Source organism: Pyrgilauda ruficollis, unplaced genomic scaffold (genome assembly GCF_017590135.1).
Source record: "Pyrgilauda ruficollis isolate IOZ18807 unplaced genomic scaffold, ASM1759013v1 scaffold54, whole genome shotgun sequence".
NCBI classification, from domain to species: domain Eukaryota; kingdom Metazoa; phylum Chordata; class Aves; order Passeriformes; family Passeridae; genus Pyrgilauda; species Pyrgilauda ruficollis.
The window spans coordinates 3,418,160-3,436,910 of record NW_024527044.1 but is presented as its reverse complement, the minus strand read 5'-3'; the positions used below and the strand labels follow the sequence as shown (position 1 = coordinate 3,436,910).

The window sequence follows — 18,751 nt, the reverse complement described above, 5'->3', positions numbered from 1 at the left end:
GTAGCTTTCATCTTTTAGACATTGCAGCAGCAGTGCAGCACAAATTTCTGCTTTCATTAAAAAAAATAAAATGCTGTTTATCAGGGTATTTTTCAAGATCGTTTCCTATACTATCTTGAGCCCTTCTGTTCTTTACTTAATAGTACAATTGGGAAAATAGATGAACAAAAAACAGTGCTTCTGCATAAAATCTACAATTACTTCTAAGAGATTTTTTCTGAAATGAGAATGAAAACACTTTGGAAGCTTCTGAGTGTTTAAGTATTAGCAATAAATTTTTGGATTTGCAAGAGAAACTAGATGGAATGAATTTTCATTCCTGGCTGGGTTGAAACATGAAGTCCCCATTTGTGCAGTGTTTTTCCTCGATCAATCATGACAAAATTAATCCAATCTGGATGCTGAATCTAGATCTATAAATATATTTATTATAATATAACAAGAACTTAACAGTAAACATAAACTATATACAATACCATTACAGATAACCCTGTTTTTAATATTATTCACAGAAATAGCCAGTTTTGTTCCAGTGTGAGAAATGAAGAAATAAGCTAAATTGAAAATGTCGAATGTGTTTCAGTCTTGTTGACAGGTAGCACCTCCTTTGGAGGTAGACACACACCAACACTAAAATTAGTCCTGCCCCAGGCAGTTAGAAACTTGTGCTCCAATCTTTAGGTTCACACTTGCACCCTGTTTGACATAAATACTTTAAATGACATACTAGTATATAATTTTGTTGTGCTTATTATTTTTCTTTAAAGAATAAATAAAACAACTGCATAACAAAGGCTGGAACCTCACTGTCAAAATGAGAGGCTTGAGTCACCCTATAGCTTGACTCAGCTGACTCGAGCACAATTTCTTTAAATACTGCAAGATACAAATGTCTTTCTTTGTTTTTTTTTAAATTTTATTTTATAAATGGTTATTAATAAAATAAGATGATTAGCTAAACATCTGCATTGATTTCCCCAAAGCTGTAGGCAGACCTCCCTTCATATAAAAAGGCTACTGTATTTGGTATGAAATTCAACTAGATATTGAATGCAAGATCTCACCCACACCCTGTACAGGACTCTCCTTCTTGAATTACTGGTATGGCATTTGGGATTTGAGTCTGCAAAGGCAAGTATGGCAACTTTTTTCCCCCTACTTGGAAGGAAACCAGACAATCCTTAGCTTGGGGTTGCTTTCTACTGCTGAATTTTAAGATTCTTTTCCCTGCCCCCTCTATGTTACCCAGTCCATCTCCCATTTGTTCCTTTTATGTATAAATTTATAAAGAATTTCCACATCACAATGCTCTCTGGATAGACAATATTTTAATATATATAAAAATATAACCCCTGTGCTGTGCATATACGTACAACTCTACATAGTAATAATTTGAAGTCTCTTACACTGGGCGTAAGTCTATGCATTTTTCTACCATGGGCTTTAAACTCATGTGTTCAGAATCTGTAAATAAGAAGTATAAGGCTTCCACACCTAGGGAAGGAACTTGAAAATAAAATAAAAAACTTCTCAGCCTTTACATAAAAGATAGTGGTGTGTATCCCGGCGTAAGGAATTTTGGTTGAGAGCCAAAACCAAGTGTGTAGCCACAGGAGGCATCTTCTGTGTTTGATGAACACTGGCAAACCCACACTATGCTGTGCATTTTACTGTGATTCCAGACAGAAGTGAAGAGTGGGTTTATCAGGAGAATGCCTCTGGAATCCAAACAGTTTCCATTTTGCACTGAGGGAATTCAGCACTGCCAAGTGCATCAGCAGAAACTCAGAGGAAAAGGTTTAGAATCCACCCACCCCCCACCGTGGGCAGAGCCACATGTGCCCACATGAGAATCACCAGGAGCAGAAACTCATCCAGCCCAACAGACCTTTTGTTTTCATAATTTTACATGGAATTTATTACCAATGGCTATTCTTCTTCTCCCTAGTCCCCACCTCACCTTGCTTTTGGGCTCTTCTCTAGAGAACTGAAATATTTGTTTGATCTGATGGAAGACTGACATCAACATAAGCCATCTGTCACACAAAATTTCTCTCAGTCATTGGTATTGAAAAGCATGTATTAGAACCAAATGTAGGAATCAAAGTGGTAAGGACACTTTGACCTTTCAAATAGACTGATGCCTAAAGTGTAATAGTAAAACTAATCTGCATGGTTATTTCAAGAATCAAGCTTGAGCTCTAAAGTAAAATGCAGATTATTTTTTTCCTCTCTTCCCCAGCTTAAAAAATATGAGAAATTCTATTGCACCTGGGTTGACCAAAAGCCGATGTCCAGAACAAGTGCCACTATAACATCTAGTGACACCCTTGCATTATTAAGTTACAATATCTTACATAGCACGGAGCTCTCTGCTCCTTGTTCACCAAAAGGTGAGGATGATTTTTCTACATTCAATGTAGACACTATTCAAGACCTTAGAGCAATATGTTCACTGGCTGGCTTTGCTGCTTTTGTTCCTTAAGTAACTATTCTTCTTGCCTGCTTTCAGCAGGTACAAACAGTTCTCCATCCGACTCCTGGGGAACATCAGCCGCTCTGAATGTACTTCTTGATTGCTACGCAGCCGTGTCGGAAAACGGGGCAGGGCATATTTGGTAGAAGTGTCCACGTGTTTGTTTTAGGGTCATAGGCTTCCATGTTTCCCAGGGCAGGTCCTTCGCTGCTGACAATCCCACCAGTAGCATAGATTTTTCCATCCAGAACCACAGCACTGTGTTTTTCAAAAAAAGAAAGAGTTAGTTGTCTACTGAGTAATTTTCTTTTTAGGCTTAAAACAAACCCAGTCTTTTATAACAATGGACAAACAATGAATACACCTTTTGTTCTTATCTGTATAAAGCTGTGTGGGCATTTCTCTTCTCTCTCCCTTTCTCTCTCCCCAAAATTAATCCTTTTTGTGTTCCTGCCAGGTAGGTAACTGTTGTCTCTAATGTAAACAACAGATAAAAGTCCAAGTAAGATCCTTCTCCAGCCCACACATGGGATCTGCAGCAAAAGCAGCAGGGTGGTGTGTCCCTGTAATACTCTGCATATGCAAAACCAATCCAAACAATTTGGGGTTCCCACCACTTCAGCTGGAATAAGCTCTTGCTTCAAGTTACTTCTTTAATTGTTAATGAATTAAAAATGGGGGTACAAAATGGGGGGTAAAAATCTTCAAGGAGGTTCTGTTGCTTCAGCCCCTTCCATGGTTGTGTCCTGGCATGGGGTCCTGGAGATCCTGCTGACTTTGTCCTTGTGCACCCCAGAGCTGTCCATGGCAAAGTGGATCTGGGGCACAGAGATCTGGAGCTGTGCGGCTGAGGGAATGCCAGGGCAGCTCTTTGTTGGCATCTAAAGAAGACAAAAGACCTTACTGCTTTCCTAAAGTGAAAGTGTTGGCCTTCAGATACCTTGAAGAATAATGGGGCTGGGCTAATCCCATGGTCCACAGGCTCCTGGTAAGAGGGAAGGTGCACAGGTGTGGAAGGTATTTGAAAGAAAAATTGTCCCTTGCTCTCATGTCTTCCTTCTGCTTTATGCCTTGGCCTCTTGAGCAGCGGTGCACACAGCAGGACACTGCTTTGGGTTGATGAAGATGGGGCTGAGCTCCCATGTGTGCATTTGGAAATGGCAGAGGCATGGGTGGGAAAAGCCAATGCAGGGCCTGCCGTGTGCTCCGTGCCGCCTTCGCACTGCGTGGGGGGAACCCAAAATTGGGGCCGTCTGCTTTTCATCTGCCAGGAAGCCCAGTTTTGCCTTCCAAGTTGATTTAAAGATGTTGTTAACCTGGATGGGATTGGCAGTGGCTTTTCTGGCAGCTGGGTCCATTTGGAGAGCAGCTGATGAACGACTGCATTGGGAAGGAAAAGGGAGACTCGGAGAGTATGTACCTGGCAAAGGATAGCAGGGAGAGCAAGAGGGAAGATGAGAAACTAATTGCAACCAAGAAGGCGGCCTAGATCTAATAAGGTGGAAAAGTTTAGTGGTCTTCTAGGCTTGGCAAAAGCAAAGTAATTTTGTCTGGCTAATTTTGAAGTACTGGGAAGAGGAAAGATAAAAAGTGATAAAGGCAAAAGCCAGAGTGCTGGAAGACACAGGATGAACTGAGACTAAAATGGCACCGACAATGCCACGTGCTTCTGAAGAACACAAGACTCTGATGTCCTTGTGGAGAAACTGAGCCTGAGGTTAAAAATAAACTCACAATGACAACAGTGAGGACTCAAATAAGCCTAGTCCCTGGGTACCGCCAGGAAATAGGAAATAATGAGAATCTTGTCAAAATAACTGTTAATCTGAAAGGAGGAGGAAGGAGAGGGAGACTTGAAACATTTGATTAGAGCCTATCCACAAATCAGCAGGGCTGGATGATGCATAGCCCAGGCTCCTGAGGGAATTTGCTAATGAACTTACTGAACCACGGGTAATTATTTTTCAAACGTCAGGGAGAAATGGGGAAGAATAAGGACTTGAGTAAAGCAAGTGACATCCTGAAAGATGGCTTTGAAAGAGAAGGAGCTCACCTCCAAAGGAGCCAGAGCTGGTGGCAGAGAGGCACTGCTGGGCAGGAACTCCTGCCATGGCTCAGTCCCTATGCCCAGGAGGAGGCAGAGGTGGCAGGACCAGCTGACCCAGTAAATCAGAGAAATGTGCTAATTAAACAACAGTTTTGGACTTAGGATATTTGCTGAGGGTTGGAAAGCCCATCTCTGGATAGGAACAATTTACTTTTTATGCAGGCTGGAAATTTCAGCTTGCAAAATCTGGCCTGAGGAGGGGGAAGGATTGCCCCAGCCCAGGCTCCTGAGGAGGTGGAGGGGCTATTGAAACGAGCAGAATGAGAGTGGAGAGATGAGGCTCTCAGGTAGTGGTTGCTGGTTTTGTTTAACTTTTTTTTTTTTTTTTTCTGGATTGTGAAGTTGAAGAAGATGGAAGCTTATTTGTTTGGGATATGCTCTGGGATGTGGAAGAAGGTCTAATGTCAGAGATGGACTGAGGTACAAAGCAACTCTGCTGCCTTGATTCTCTAATGAAATGCTGATTACTGATTAAAACAGTACTCCTATACTTGATGCAATACTTGATGCAAAAAAGGAAATAAAAATTAAATGGGTTATCAGTTTTGTTGGGTTAAGTGGGAAAATGAAACAAACTCCAAAAGATCCCCAAAAAAAGATCTGTCTGAAGAACTATCAATAATGGGCAACTGAAACACGCATTAGTGTGGAGCATGGACACGGGCTGGTTCCATCAGTGCTGATGATCAAGGTCTGCTGTCCATGAATGGCTTAGTTTTAATTTACTGGTGTGAACACGCTGGTGTAGATGGCAGCACCTCACACCAACACAGAAAGGATCTCAGCCCTCAGTCACCAATGATGTACAAGGCTGGTCTCACTGCTCATTAACTGATGAAATTGCTCTGCATGAAGCTTTTGATCTGGATGGGAAGAATGGAATGACCAGAGGGAAGACTCTACAGATGACCACAGGAACAGGAGCCAAGCAGCCACCAGCCCTTCCTTGCTGGCTCTGTGCTGCACAGCTGAAATCTGGCCTCAGGTGCTGGTGTTCCCTCAGGCATCTCACGTTAGGTCTCTAAACAGGGACGTGGGTGCTTTACAAATCTTGTGTCGCATCTTAGCCACCCACATTCCTTCTAGTGAGATCTTCCCTGTGGCATGTTTAGTAGGAGCTACTCTGAGCCAGAGCTGCTGGCACTGCAGAGCAGCTTAGCAGCCAAGGAAACTTCCTCAAAATGATCTGGGTCTGGGCTTCTCCCCAGCCCATGCTCTGGATTTGGGGTTACAGCGAGTGGGCAAGTGCTGCCCTTGTTCTCTGGAACCTGGGCTACAGCCCTGGAAAGAATTCCTGCCCAGAGCCTGGGACAAGCAGCTCAATCCTGTACCTTCCATCATGGTGCTAATATAGTGGGGAAGAAATGGATGCTGAATTCCACCCTCTGGAAGACTGTGTGAATTTTAAATGGTGATTAGAGCAACTTCTGCTCCCTCTGTATGCAATTACCATAGATAAGACTGGCATAATGCTTGTGAGTCATGCCTGAGGTTAAGCAAAGCAGCGAGCTGCCCCTGCCATGAAGAAACAGTGCTGAGCACACAGTGGGTCCTCATGAACAGGAACTTTGGAGACATTCACTCGTCTCTGGGGCTAAAGTGGTAGGTAGGTGCTTAAGATAATTAGGAATTTTATCCTAAATTGCTGCTACTTGGTAGTATTAGGACAATCACTGCTAATTTCTGGGACCTGAGAGAACAGAAAACTCAAGTAGGTTCTAAAACCTTAAGAAAAGTGAGTGGAAAGGAGTATGCTCATTGCTCTTTCTTCTTTACTGTGACAATATTTCGTTTCTCCCCTCCCTTCCATCCCATCAGCTGTAAAAACATCGTTACCAAGGCTGACATACAAAGAAAGAAATAATTACAATAATTAGGATGCGAGTTTATTGCTTGGTGCCATTAATCCAGAGAGATAAAATGATTACAGGCTGTCAGAGCCTGGGAAGGAAGGAAGGAAGCTCTGTGCCAGAGAGCCTTGCTGCCGGGACACAAACCCTGATGGCTTTGGGGCAGTGACTTCCCTGGCTGTGGAGCAGCCAGACCTCCACCTCCCCAGCAGAATGCCTGGGGAGAAGGTAATGGGCATCCAAATCCAGATCACTTCAGCCACTCCTTCCAAAAAAAGTATTCAGCAAATTATTACCGTGCAGACTAATGAATGACCCAGCTTTCTACTCTGCAGGTAATTACTGCTGTTCACTAGAGAGGCTTCTCCTGCCCTGTGACTGATTCTCCTGAGGTGCCTGGGCATCCTTCATTTCCCAAGCAATGCTCAGTGTCAGAGGATCATGCTGCGACTGTCCCCTGACACTGCCATGGGTCGACTGATCCATCTGCTGACCTCCATGAAGCTCTGGATCACACTCCCAGGAAAATCCCAATGAGGCTGAGGTGTGCCAAGGGCTGATGGGGACCTGACTGGTGTGCTTGTGTAATCTTAACACCCTTTACATCTCTTCCCTGCCTATCCACCTTTCAGTCCTTGCCCAGGCTGATCAAATGGCAGAGAAGGTCCCTCTCTGACAGCTGCCTGTTAAAGGACTTGATGGACAAACTGAATCACTGAACCAAAAAAATCCAAGAACAGCCCAGGCAGAAAGGGACCTTGAAAGATCATCTGCTCCAACCTTTGAGGGAAAGGGGCACCAGATGAGATTATCTTGCATCCTGTCTAATCACATCCTGAAAACCTTTGCTGATGGGGACTCCACCACATCCCAGGGTTGGTGGGTTCCAGTGAATGACTGATCTCACTATAAGAAATTCTTGCATCACAATTATTGCATCATCTCTTTGTGCTGCTTTTACCTCTTGCTCCATTGTCTTCTCCCCATGGTTCCCTGTCAATAGAGAGCTTCCATCCTCCTCGTGGCTGCTCTTTTAGTGCTGGAGTACTCTGTGAGGGTCCCCTGAGCCCTCTCTTTCCAGGAAGAAAATACTTTCAGACTTCCCTCATCAGGCAGGCTCTCTAGCCCTTTGAACATCTTCACAACCCTCCTCTGGACCCTCTCCACTCTATCTGTTTGTTTGTTTTTGTTTTTTTTTTTAAACTGTGGGAACCAAAAGTGCTGCTGGACAAGACTTGAGTAGAGCAAGAAGACAAAAGTCTCCTGATGGGCAGTAAGATTTGGAAGTGGAGGATGCCACTGTCTTTTTTCCTGTATGTTTGAGAGGTGAATGCCTGGGTGCTCTTGCTCCAGCACTTTTCTCTCCCAATGACATGTTGGACATATCATCAAGCAGTGAGACTTCAAGAAATGTTAATTTTGTTACTGCTTTAAAATTTCCTGCTCAGTCTTAAATATGACATCAGCCTCATCAGGAAATGTTAACACATAATTGTTAAAAATTCTGTCTTTGAACTCTCAGGGTTGCAAAAGATTTGAAATGGCTGAATTAGTGTATTGTTTTGACTGCCTGAAGCTTAGTATCTACTGATACCTCAAACAACGTTCTTCTCCCTCCTCATTTCTGGCTATGCATGCAGAAGCACTCATTTATTTAAAGCAGTTCCACAAACATTATTGAGTATTAGCAGTTAGGTCGACAAGGATCTGCTTAATAGAAGGAAAAAAAAAAAGATCCCCGCCTTTATTAGTGGATGAATTTCCTTCCTGACCTAAGATTTCAGGAGGGCTTTATTGGAGGTGGAACTGAATGATGCTGATGGGATTTTTGGGGCTGTCCTGTGCAGGGACAGGAGCTGGACTTGATGATCCTTGTGCATCCCTTCCAACTGAGGATATTCTGTAATTCCCGGATGCTCATCAATTGGATGGAGCTGGTGTCAGGACCAGGGAAGCCTCCAGGGTACCAGCCCCTGTGCGGTGTGGCTCTGGGCAGTGCCAGGCAGAGCTGAAAGTGCCCCTTAATCTTTCTGTTAAACCTGGGACCTTTCTGGAACACCTGCACGGTGGTGTGCAGCGCTGGAGCAAAAGGCATTGCTGGCCCTGTGACTGTGGGCAGTGGCAGTCAGGGAGCCAAGGCGCTGTCCCCTGCTTGGTGGCAGCGCTGACAGCCCCCGGCGCTGGCAGCCAGGTTGTTGTGCTGCAGGAGGCTCGAGCTCGGGTGGCCGTGTCATGCTGCCAGAAGTGTCATCTTTACAATGAGATGGATAAATGAGGGTCCAGATTAGTCATGGTCAATTAGGAGGATATCATACCCCTTCCTGGAGCAGGATTATTAGTGTGGGTGTTCTGGCCAAGCTCCAGTTATATTCTCCCCTGCTCCACGAGCACTTTCCCTTGCTAATGATCCAAAACCATCACGTGGCACTGCTACTTGTTGCTGAAAACCAGCAGTGTTTTACTCCACAGTCCACAGCACATCAGTAATGGCCTGAGTGCTCTGTCTGTATCAGTTATGCTTTAATGCCCACCACAATCCTTCATGTCATCAGCTCCTACAGAAATTACTGCTGGTAAGTTAGTCTGGTGCAGCAGCTCTCACTGCTCTCTGTGGAGCAGAGCCCCACACCTACATCTCCTTCCAGACAGGCTGGAAGGTTTTGGTTTCCCCTTCTGGATTACAAACGCCTCTAGCTGCAAACACTGCTGGCTGAACACACCAGCCTTTCTGCCTGTAGGTTTGGGAAGCCCATGGCCATTGAGGAAACCTGTTCCATAATAGTTGCATCCATCCAAACAAGCTGTGCTCCAATCCCTTCCAGTGCCTGAAGTCACCATGAGCTTTGCAAGGCAGAAAGGAGCCAGCCTGGGGAGGCTGTAGCTGGTGCTGTAAGTCAGCAGTGCCTGGCAGGTCATTACAGGAGGCATCATGCTTTGCTGTTCAAAAACAAGGCCTTACTTGAAAAGAAGAGGTGGGGGTGGGGGGTGTGTGTATGTGTAAAATAATCCCCACACTGACCCTGGTTTTGTGCTGTTCAGCCTGAGTCAAAGTTTTATTAAAGATTTCCATTCAGCAGAACCATCTAATAAATCTTACTGGTTAGCAGTCAGAGGAGGAGGAAGAAAATGCTTTTCTGGTGTCTCTTGGGAATTGCTGGTACTAAATTAGCTTCTCTGGAATTATTGCTGGCACCACCATGCTGCTGCTGTTGCCCCGTGGAGGCTCTCTGTAGCACAAGCCTGTTTGCACGCTGCCTGCATTCTAAGCAAGCAGAATATGGAATTTTTAATCATGCACAGGAATGCATTTGGTATTCTTTTCACTTGTGGAAAAATAAACCCTTGAAGGGCACTGCAGGAAGGAAGAACTCCCACCTGCAAAGGGAAGCCTTGCCATGCTGAAGGGGAGGGATATCTGCAAGTCTTTTTGGAAGGAAGTGTCTGGCAGAGCAAGGTGTCATCATCTCATCCTGCCTTTTCATTCCTGTTGGCTGATGTCCACCTTCTCAAGATCCTGCAAATAAACAGGGGCTGCCAAACTGAGAAAGGCTGTGTGGCAAAAATGCTCACACTTGTCTGATGTTTGGGAAATGTCAAATATTTCCCTCACCTGTTGTGTGGAAGGCGTTCAACCTCTCAGTGAATTTTAAAATGCTTCAGGCCCATTACAGCCCTTTTTTCATTTAGCACCATCTTTCAAAGGGTTAACTCTACATCAGCATGAATTTCTTACTGACTTTCATCAGGCTGGGCTTAATCTGAAAATGATCCTCAATTTGCTCTTCTGTTGATTGTGAGCTGGAGACCCAAACCATTTATTTTTCATTTTTCATTAAAAGTAATTTAACTTGATATTAAAACCATTTGAATGGACCTTTAATTTTTTACAGGCAGAGAATGTCACACACATTTATTTTCCCCCTGCTTGAGGCTATCATGCTCCCTCATCACTAACATGTAGAAACAAAGCAGATAAAAATAAAAGTGATGCGGTCAAGATTTTTCCCAGCAAATTCAGTATTGAGTGATTCCTGGTGAGAGGAGATCAATAGCATGCAGTTAATTTTTAAGTTGTTTATGTTGCTGCTTTTAAACCATGCTTTTTGTGATCCATGCTAATGAGTGGAATGAGGAATTTATAGATTCACGGGCTAAGGTCAGAAGGGACCTCTGTGCTTAGTTAATCTGAGCTTGTGTATATGCAGGCCATGGACATTTCCCCAGGCAGCATCTCTCCTGGAAACGTATCTAATCTTCTCTTAAAAACAGCAAGTGTTGGTGAGTTCACCCCCTCCCTTGCTGCTTCTCTGTTTAATTATCCTTGCTGTTGGAAAAGTGCTTCACTTACGAGATGTGTAACTTGACTTTCCAACCCTTGTAACCTGCTACGCCTTTGTCTGCGAGACTGAAACCTTCTCCATTTGCTCCCAGTGATCAAGTCACCTCTCAGCCTTTCTTTGATAAACTTCTTGAGTTTCATGTCAAAGGTTTGATTTGCAATCTGGGGTCATTTTGGCAGCTTCCCTTTGAACTTCTATTGATATTTCCACATGTTGATGCAGGACCCAGGACCTACACTCGTCTCCCAGCGCCGCATGCGGCAGCACTCGCTCTACCCAGCTTCAGCTTGTTTTCATTTTGGTGTTGGGGTTGTTTTATATCCCCAATATTGCACTGACCTTTTATCCAGAGCATTGTGATGGGAGCTCATGTTGTGCTGTTCTGAGTGATCTTGTTTGTGTCCTCCTCTGAGAGCCTGGCTTTCTAAGGGAGCGGGGCTGCTATGAGTGTGCTCGCTCTGTGTCTTACTTTGTATTTAAAATATCACTGCTGGCTTGAGACAGTTCAACTGAGATATTCAGGGAACTGATAAAATAGCTCTTTCTGTAATATTCTGTACCCAGTAAGTGTTAAGCCCCCTGCAGCCTTATCAGGAGAGATTTTCTATTACTTGGATTGTTGATAGATGTATTAAATAGCATTGGAGAAGAAGAAATGCTTGCTGCCAGTGGCCTTGCTGAATGATACCTTCTCATTAACAACTACATTTTGAGATGTGTCAGTGAAGCAGATTTAATCTCTCTACCATGTGCCTTGTTAATTCCATATAATGCTGGCCAAATACCTTGGAGAAATTGCAGTATATTACAGCATCACAGCTGTCTTTAGCAGCCAGGCATGTTGTATTACCAAAACAAAGAACCAGGCTTCCCAATACCTGTGGTGGACTTGGCAGTGTCAGGTTTATGGCTGGATTCGAGGACCTTAGAGGTCTTTTCAAACCTAAATGAGTCTATGACAACAGGGTGATTTAACAAGTTTAATTTTCCAGAAAAGTGCATTGATTGATCTTTATTATTTTATCAGCATCTAGTTATTTGTTGATGAAATCCCAAATTAACCACTCTGGTATTTTGCAGAGGACCAACATGAGGCTAAGTGAGACCACTTACCTTGATGCTAGTACTTTGCAAAATTAATTGCTGCACTGAAATTCTCCTTTTCACCTTTTCAAAGTACAGAAACACTCTGGCAGTGCCCTGATCCATCCTCGACTTGAAAAGTTATTAAAAATCAACATTAGTGGCTCAATCAGCTTCTCAATAAAGTCTCTAAAGACACCTGTGTCTGAGACAGCTGCATTGCTGGATCTGAGAATATAATTTCAGAGTTCCCATCTTTCCTTGCTGCCAACAGTAACTGCTTTTGGTCCCTCACAGCAGAACACAGAACCAAATCTTCTTGCTCCCTTTCAAATACAGATGGGAAACATCTACCCAATTGGTCTGTATTTTACTTTGCTACCTCATCAGTCTCATCAGCAGTGGTTTTATAACTGATCCAAATTACAAATTTCGTCCCTGAAGTTTTTAAGTGCCTTCCTTTTTATTCCCATTAGCCCTCAGCACTGGCTCCCTCAGCCTCCTGTAGCAGCAGCAGGTTTTAAACCTATTTGTTACTGCTGACCACCTATCTTCCCTATTTCCACACACACTGATTTATTTAGGTTTTGTCACAGGCTTTACCTGTCTTTGGGCTGAAAGATTTTTCCTTGACTGTTTCCCAGTGCATTCAAGAATCTTTGAAATGGTACCTTTTTTGCTTCCAATTATATGTATTTTTTTGGTGACCATTCCACTATAAAAGTAGGTTTCCTGACCATCGTTGCTTTAGGCATTAGAAAAAAATGTCATTTAAAAGTTTGAAGGTACTTTTTATGTACAGGTGGCAAATTCTGCTTAAACAAAGCCCATTATTATGGTGCCTAAGCACTAGGGAATATTTAGGTCACTGGTTCACTTTTCTTGGTTTTTCTGATCTGCACAGTGCAGAGCAAAGCCTCCCTTCATGTTAGAAACCCTGGCAAGTTTTCAGGTGAGGTGCTCAGCCAACAGCTGAAATCAGCCATGTAATTTCTCTTGTATATTTAACAGATTCTGGTTACTTTTTACAAACCCAAGATGTTCAAAGAGCAGCTCATCCCTCTCTATGATGGATGGGAAGATGCAGGAACGTATCAAATGTCCAAGTCCCTCATGGTTCATTTTACAGCTTAGGGCTCTGAGTGGTATTGTGCCTGTTATTTCTGGTTTTCAGGAGAAAAATATCATTATATGCTGCCTGAGCACTGCACTCCTCATCCTGCTTTGCCTCCTGCTAGAGTGGAGGCACAGGGAGGATGTTCCCTTAGAGCAGGGGAACAGGGCAGCAGCCACTGGGATGGAGCTGGCTGGGGACAGAGCTGGTGCAGTATCTGCTCCAGCAGCCAAGAAAGGGTGCCTCTTAAATTAATAAAAGGAAGGGAGAAAGGTGAAAATGAGAAAAAAAAAAAACCAGCAAAAAGAGAAAAACTGAGCATGATTTCTTAAAAGGCATTTTCTCATGTGCATTGAAGAGAAAAGCTAAATCCAAGTTAAAACATGGAGGTGATTTCCAACAGTAGGATGGGGACCAGGAACACCCCTGGAGCAAGGTGCAGTTGGCTGAATATTTGGAAGAAGTTGCTGCTCTTCCTCCCACCCCAGCCAGTGTTTTGTCAGGACAGTGCCTGGCACAACCCCTCCACCCTGCCTTGGCTCAGTGCCTCAGGGTGCTGCTGCACCAGACATGGATAACAAACCCTCACCTGATGCCTGTGGCAGTGTCTAGAGACCAGCTGTGGCTTTTCCAAGGAAACCAGCAGCTCAGCCCTTCCCCAGCCTGGGAATCTGCTCTGTGAAGGGCTGGCTGTGCAAAACAAGCCTGTCTTTCAGTAGCAGCCATGTAAAATTATTTAAAAGGCCTTTAAGTGCTGCCAGTACCTGCAATGGCTGCCAAGTTTTATTTTTGTCAGACAATTGGTGAAATTGGTTCAACTTGTGACCACGATCAGGGAAGGGAGCCCAAAAAGCAATCACAAGCACCTAATAAATAATAGTAATTAATAGTGTGTAGTGCTTACTCAGTATTCTTTTTCTTTCAAGGATCTTTTAGCTGGTTAGCAAAAACATTCCACATAATGGTGGTCTCTCCTCCAGAGGGTATTTATCATCCTCTGGTTGCACATGGCAAACTGAGAACAGCATTCCTGTAGTCACTGGAGGAGCCCAACTCACATCCCACCCCATGATCCATCGCGCCTGAATGTGAGGAGACACGTGAACCATAACAGAGTGCTGAATGTACATTTTGGGAAATGCTGTGTGCCTGAGCACGTACAGAAAAGAGATGAGGAAAAACCCCAAATGGTTCACACCTCCCTTCCCCTCTCCCCTTCACTGGTAGTAGCTTATTTATCAACAGAAAATGTTAAGGCACCGGTAATTCCATTTTAATGTTTTTTTTCTCACCTGCAGAACTGCCTGGAGTGGTTCATGTTGGGACCTGCTTTAATATTGCCTTTCTCTGGGTCATAGATGGTGGTTGCTCGTGCATAAGCTCCTCCAAGAATAAAGATGAACCCATTGAGAGTGACTGCAGGAGCATATTTGTTATCTGTCAATGGAAAGCAACACTGAGATCAGTTTTAGGCTCAGGTTTGGAGACTGTTTTTTTATTTATACATTCCCCTTATTTATAGATAAGTCACGTTTCTCTAAACCTCCAAGGCTAGGGAAAGAAAAATGAGGAAACCTTTCCTGGTTTTGTTCCCATCTCTCCAAGTTCTCAAAGGCACTTTTAAAGTTCATCACTTCTCCATCCCCCAGTATGTGCTTCCCTCTAAACTGGTAAAGAACAATTATATTCTCCTGAAGCCTAATGGAGTCACCAAGAAACTTCCACAGTTACATATGAAATTAAGAGGTCAGATTGTTTCAGAATTTTGAATTGCTGCAAAGTTTAGCTGAGGTGCTTCCCATGCCTGTGCAGCAGCTAAGTATAGCAGAAACCCACAGCACAGAGACCCCCTTAATAATATCCAAGAGTTGATACTCTTTTATATTGTGCTTTTGCTTGTGGGAATGTCACCCATGCATTTCCAGGAGATTTTCTGAGACCTGATTTCTTTTTCACCCTGATCTGTCTCATAAATTCACCTGCATTTTTATTTTCAGATGTGTGTGTATCTCCAAGCAGTCCTGTAATTTAGCAACAAACTGTGTGAGGCTGGGAGTTTGAAATTAAGCAAATCTCTCATCCTGCGTCAAGTTCAATCAGATTTTCTGAGGACACTTAAAAATTCTTGTTAGTGGTGGCATTATTAGAAATATTAGTAAAACTAATCATAAATTATTGAATAAAATAATTCTAATCTAATTAGTTGGCTTGTCCCTTATGCTGCTAGCACGCCATATGCACATTATTAAATATGAGCCAGTTGGGCTGAAATTTCTCATGATGATGTCTGTCTTGATGAGATACAGTTTTTTAATCAACATTTCTGCGAAACCAGTCAGTAGTGCTTGGGAACAAAAGATGGGAAAATACATTCTTTGAGTTAAAATAAGCCTCACAACCAGTTCTCTAAGAGGCAGGTGGCTTAGCCCTTTGGGGTGTGAAAGGCACGTTTCCTGGGAGGCCATCCTGGGGTCAAGGGACACATGAAAATTCTCCATTTGTAGTGATATATAAGTTAAAGCCTTTCAAAATCTGCATTTTCATGTGCTCAGGGAAGGTTGTTCCCCCACAACTCCAACAAGGAATCAGACTGGACACAGTCACAGTCCTGCTGGTTTCAGCCCCTGGAACTTCCTCCCAAGGAGACTTGCAGGAAGCAGCTGGAGAGGAGGTGAGATACCACCTTTACTGTGCTCTTACATCTCTGATACCAGCCTCTACATTACACCAAAGGGGTTTCTATGTTCCTCCCAAAGCTACAGCATTATGACTGTGTCCTTTTAGGAACACAGAAAAGGATGGGCTTAAACTAGATCCGGCAGCTTTATTTTGGGATTTGCTTACCTCTTGCATAGTGTGTTGTAACCCTGAAGTTCCTGTAAAACTACCTTATTCCATTAAATATTTAACAGAGATTTAATTTGACAGGAGTTAAGCAAAAGCTGATGAAACATCTCCAGAAGAGAGGTATCTCCTTAATTGCAGTTTCAGCTGGTAAAACTGGAATGAAAAGAGTGGTTTTGTGCTGTCTGCTTCTGCCCCAGCATGGCCATGGGGTGGTCTGGCTCAGTTCATCCCACGCCATGCTGGCACGTGCTACAGGGGTGAAGCACCCAGCAGGGAAACAGACAGAACCCATGTGATGGGTTAAAGTTGAGCTCCTACTACGCTGAGTATCTACAGGCATATGTCAAAAAACCACGGCTGTATTAGGAAAATGTCACTGATCCTTGGGAACAGATGGCAAGAAACTAATTCATCCAGAAAATAGAACAAGGAGTATTCAGTTTCTTCACAGTGCCACTAAGCCACTGTAATTCATCAGAAAGGCTTATCTATCCCAACAACCCGGCTCGCATCCCTTTCCAAATCAGACTTGCATATGTGACATTTTTTCCACTTAAGACACTCACCAGAAATTTTCCATATTTAATTATCACATCTTCCTGGGTGTTTTTTTTTTTCTCTGACTAGCACAGTTTTGAAGGAGAATGAAACTCTTGCATTAAAAAAAACCCCCTAAGCTCCCAAATCTCACAGGGAAATTATTTGGGGCTCCCTCATGTCAGAAACAGTGACTTCTCAGGGGACTGAATCACTGACTTCACATTTCCTTTTGTTAAAGAACGAGAGGGAAATCCCTTGGGTATTTTTATAGTGATTTTTTTTCCTTTTTGAATAGGCAGACAGTCTGATATTCTTTTTCTTCCTTTTTTAAGAGACAATCATGTTTGACTCTCATCAATTTTTCAATACATCTCCTATCTGTTGTCTCTTTACTGCTTTTGTCTTTTGCTCTAATTTCATAAATGGGTTATCAAGTAAGTCTGAGACACAGAAACAGAAAAATCTTTGCTGTTTCTTTCAGGAAGGGAACTGTTCACAGAAAAGTCTCTTGTTACTGAGGAAGACGCAGCAAAAAGACATGAGGGACACCCCTCCAGAAACAGGTAGAGAGGAAGCAAGTTTGGTGGGGTTTTTTTGGTGGGGTTTTTTTTGGTGTTTTTTTTTTTTTTTTTCTCTTTTGTTTGTTTGTTTGTTTGGTTTTTTGTTACCCTGGAGACAGGCATTGTTAATGGATACCGGATTTTGGAAACCTCAAGTCATCACTCCTGATACTTCAGTGTGGATGACCACCTGCAATCTTTAGTCTTACTTCATCCCACATGCAACCCACACTCTTCCTGTGGTGGTGTCTTTTTCAGGGTTTGGTATGCTCATGCAAACTTTCAGGCGACTCCAGTTTCTGTCACTGTTTGAAGTCCTTACATGGTCCCAGGGCAAGGTAGCTGGTGGGGAGCCTAGTTTTGCAAAAGCATGTTCTGGTTGGGCTTTTTGGTCAATGTGCAGCAAGCTGGAGAGGAGGTAGACAAAGCTGCTAGGGGTGAACATGAGCTTCTATGTGTCAGAGGGTTCTGTGGGATACAGTGGGGACACTGGGTATTTCAAAAGGCTGCTGGAGAAAAGGAAGAGAGGGGAGAGGAAGCATGGAAACAGAAGCGGCCTCCTTTCCTCTCCAAAGTCTAAATGTTGAGGGTGTTGGATACAGTAATCCATTTCAGGCTGGAAAATCTTAAATGGGATTTGTCCAGGTCAGCAAACACACTTGAGATTAGAAGGCAGAATAAATGTAAATGAAATAATAGATAAAAGATAATCTTCTCTCCAAGTGGATAACATGGTCACATCTTTCTCCTTTTCTGTTGCTAGAGGAAGATAAGCCAGTAGTTCTATTCTGTGACAGGCCACTGGTGGAAGGAGTGTGCACTCCATGACAATCCTTGAGCCAGAGGTGTCCTTCATGTGGGGCTGATGATTTAACCTGCTGCAGTGCTCCTTGTTTAGGGAGGACAGGCTGCTCTTGGGATATGTCTGTGGCTCTCACATCTCTCCCTACATCACATGGCCAAGCAGCACAGTCCTGTTTTCCCTTCCATGATTGCTCAAAGATCTTACAATGCCTTCCAGTAATGGACTTGGTCAGAGACTGAAGGGGAACTGCAATGAATGGCAGCAACACTTCATACAGAAAAAGGTTATTATAAGCAAGCTAGTTAAACATTTTTATTGGGAGGAGGAAATGCAGGAGGGCCACCAGTCCAGGCAGAACTCCAACCAAGTTGTCTCCTGGCAGGTGTGGGTGCCTGGTAGGGAGGTTGATGCACTTGATGGAGCAGATTAGAGAAAGGAATCTGGTTAATACAAACTAAGCCTGCTTTTAATAGTAAGTGCATCTTCCCCTCCTTGAACGCCTTGCAGACAAACTCAAGAATGGCACGACTGTAGGATAACCAGGAGACTGTGATCTGATCCTGAACACAGCTCCTGAGGCCCAGGTGAAGCTGCTGCATGATCAGTGAGGGCTTGGATGTCACCCTGCAGGCTCAGAGCTCTCCTGGGAGCTGATCTCTTCCAGATACACAACTGGCTCCCCCACTGATCCTTGAGCAAACCCTCCTTGGAGACCCCACAGTCGAGTGTCCCCACTTGCAAACACCATGTTTTGTGTATGCGTGGTGGGCATGGCCCATGCCAAAGCAGGAAGCTCCACCTGCCACCACAGGTCAGCTTTAGCACCAAATTTATGGGCACCATGTTGGTGAGCTTCAGTTTCAGAGTGCTGGGAAAAGAACAGCCATGGAGATGAAGGAGAGGTAGGAGTGAAGAGGACATTGAATAAACATCAACACAAAAATACTGATTTTGCAGGGCAGAGAATAGGTAGGGAAACACTGGGGAGTGGAAAAAGTCATTCTGAAGGGAGCACATGGCATGTACAGA

At 43.7% G+C, this 18,751-nt stretch overlaps 1 protein-coding gene across 4 annotated transcripts in view; it reads right to left on the bottom strand.

Annotated features, from left to right (window-relative positions):
• Positions 1–406: 406 nt before the first annotated feature.
• KLHL29 (kelch like family member 29) overlaps positions 407–18,751 on the bottom strand; it is a 388,766-nt gene continuing 370,421 nt past the window's right edge. For 3 of the 4 annotated variants that reach the window (XM_041480963.1, XM_041480965.1, XM_041480964.1), the window contains 2 exons: positions 14,263–14,407; positions 407–2,734 (listed from right to left, as the gene is read on the bottom strand). In XM_041480963.1, coding sequence (XP_041336897.1) covers positions 2,551–2,734; positions 14,263–14,407 — 329 coding nt within the window. In that variant the 3' untranslated portion in view covers positions 407–2,550. The remainder of the gene's footprint in view (positions 2,735–14,262; positions 14,408–18,751) is intronic. The other variant, XM_041480967.1, reaches the window with a different exon arrangement.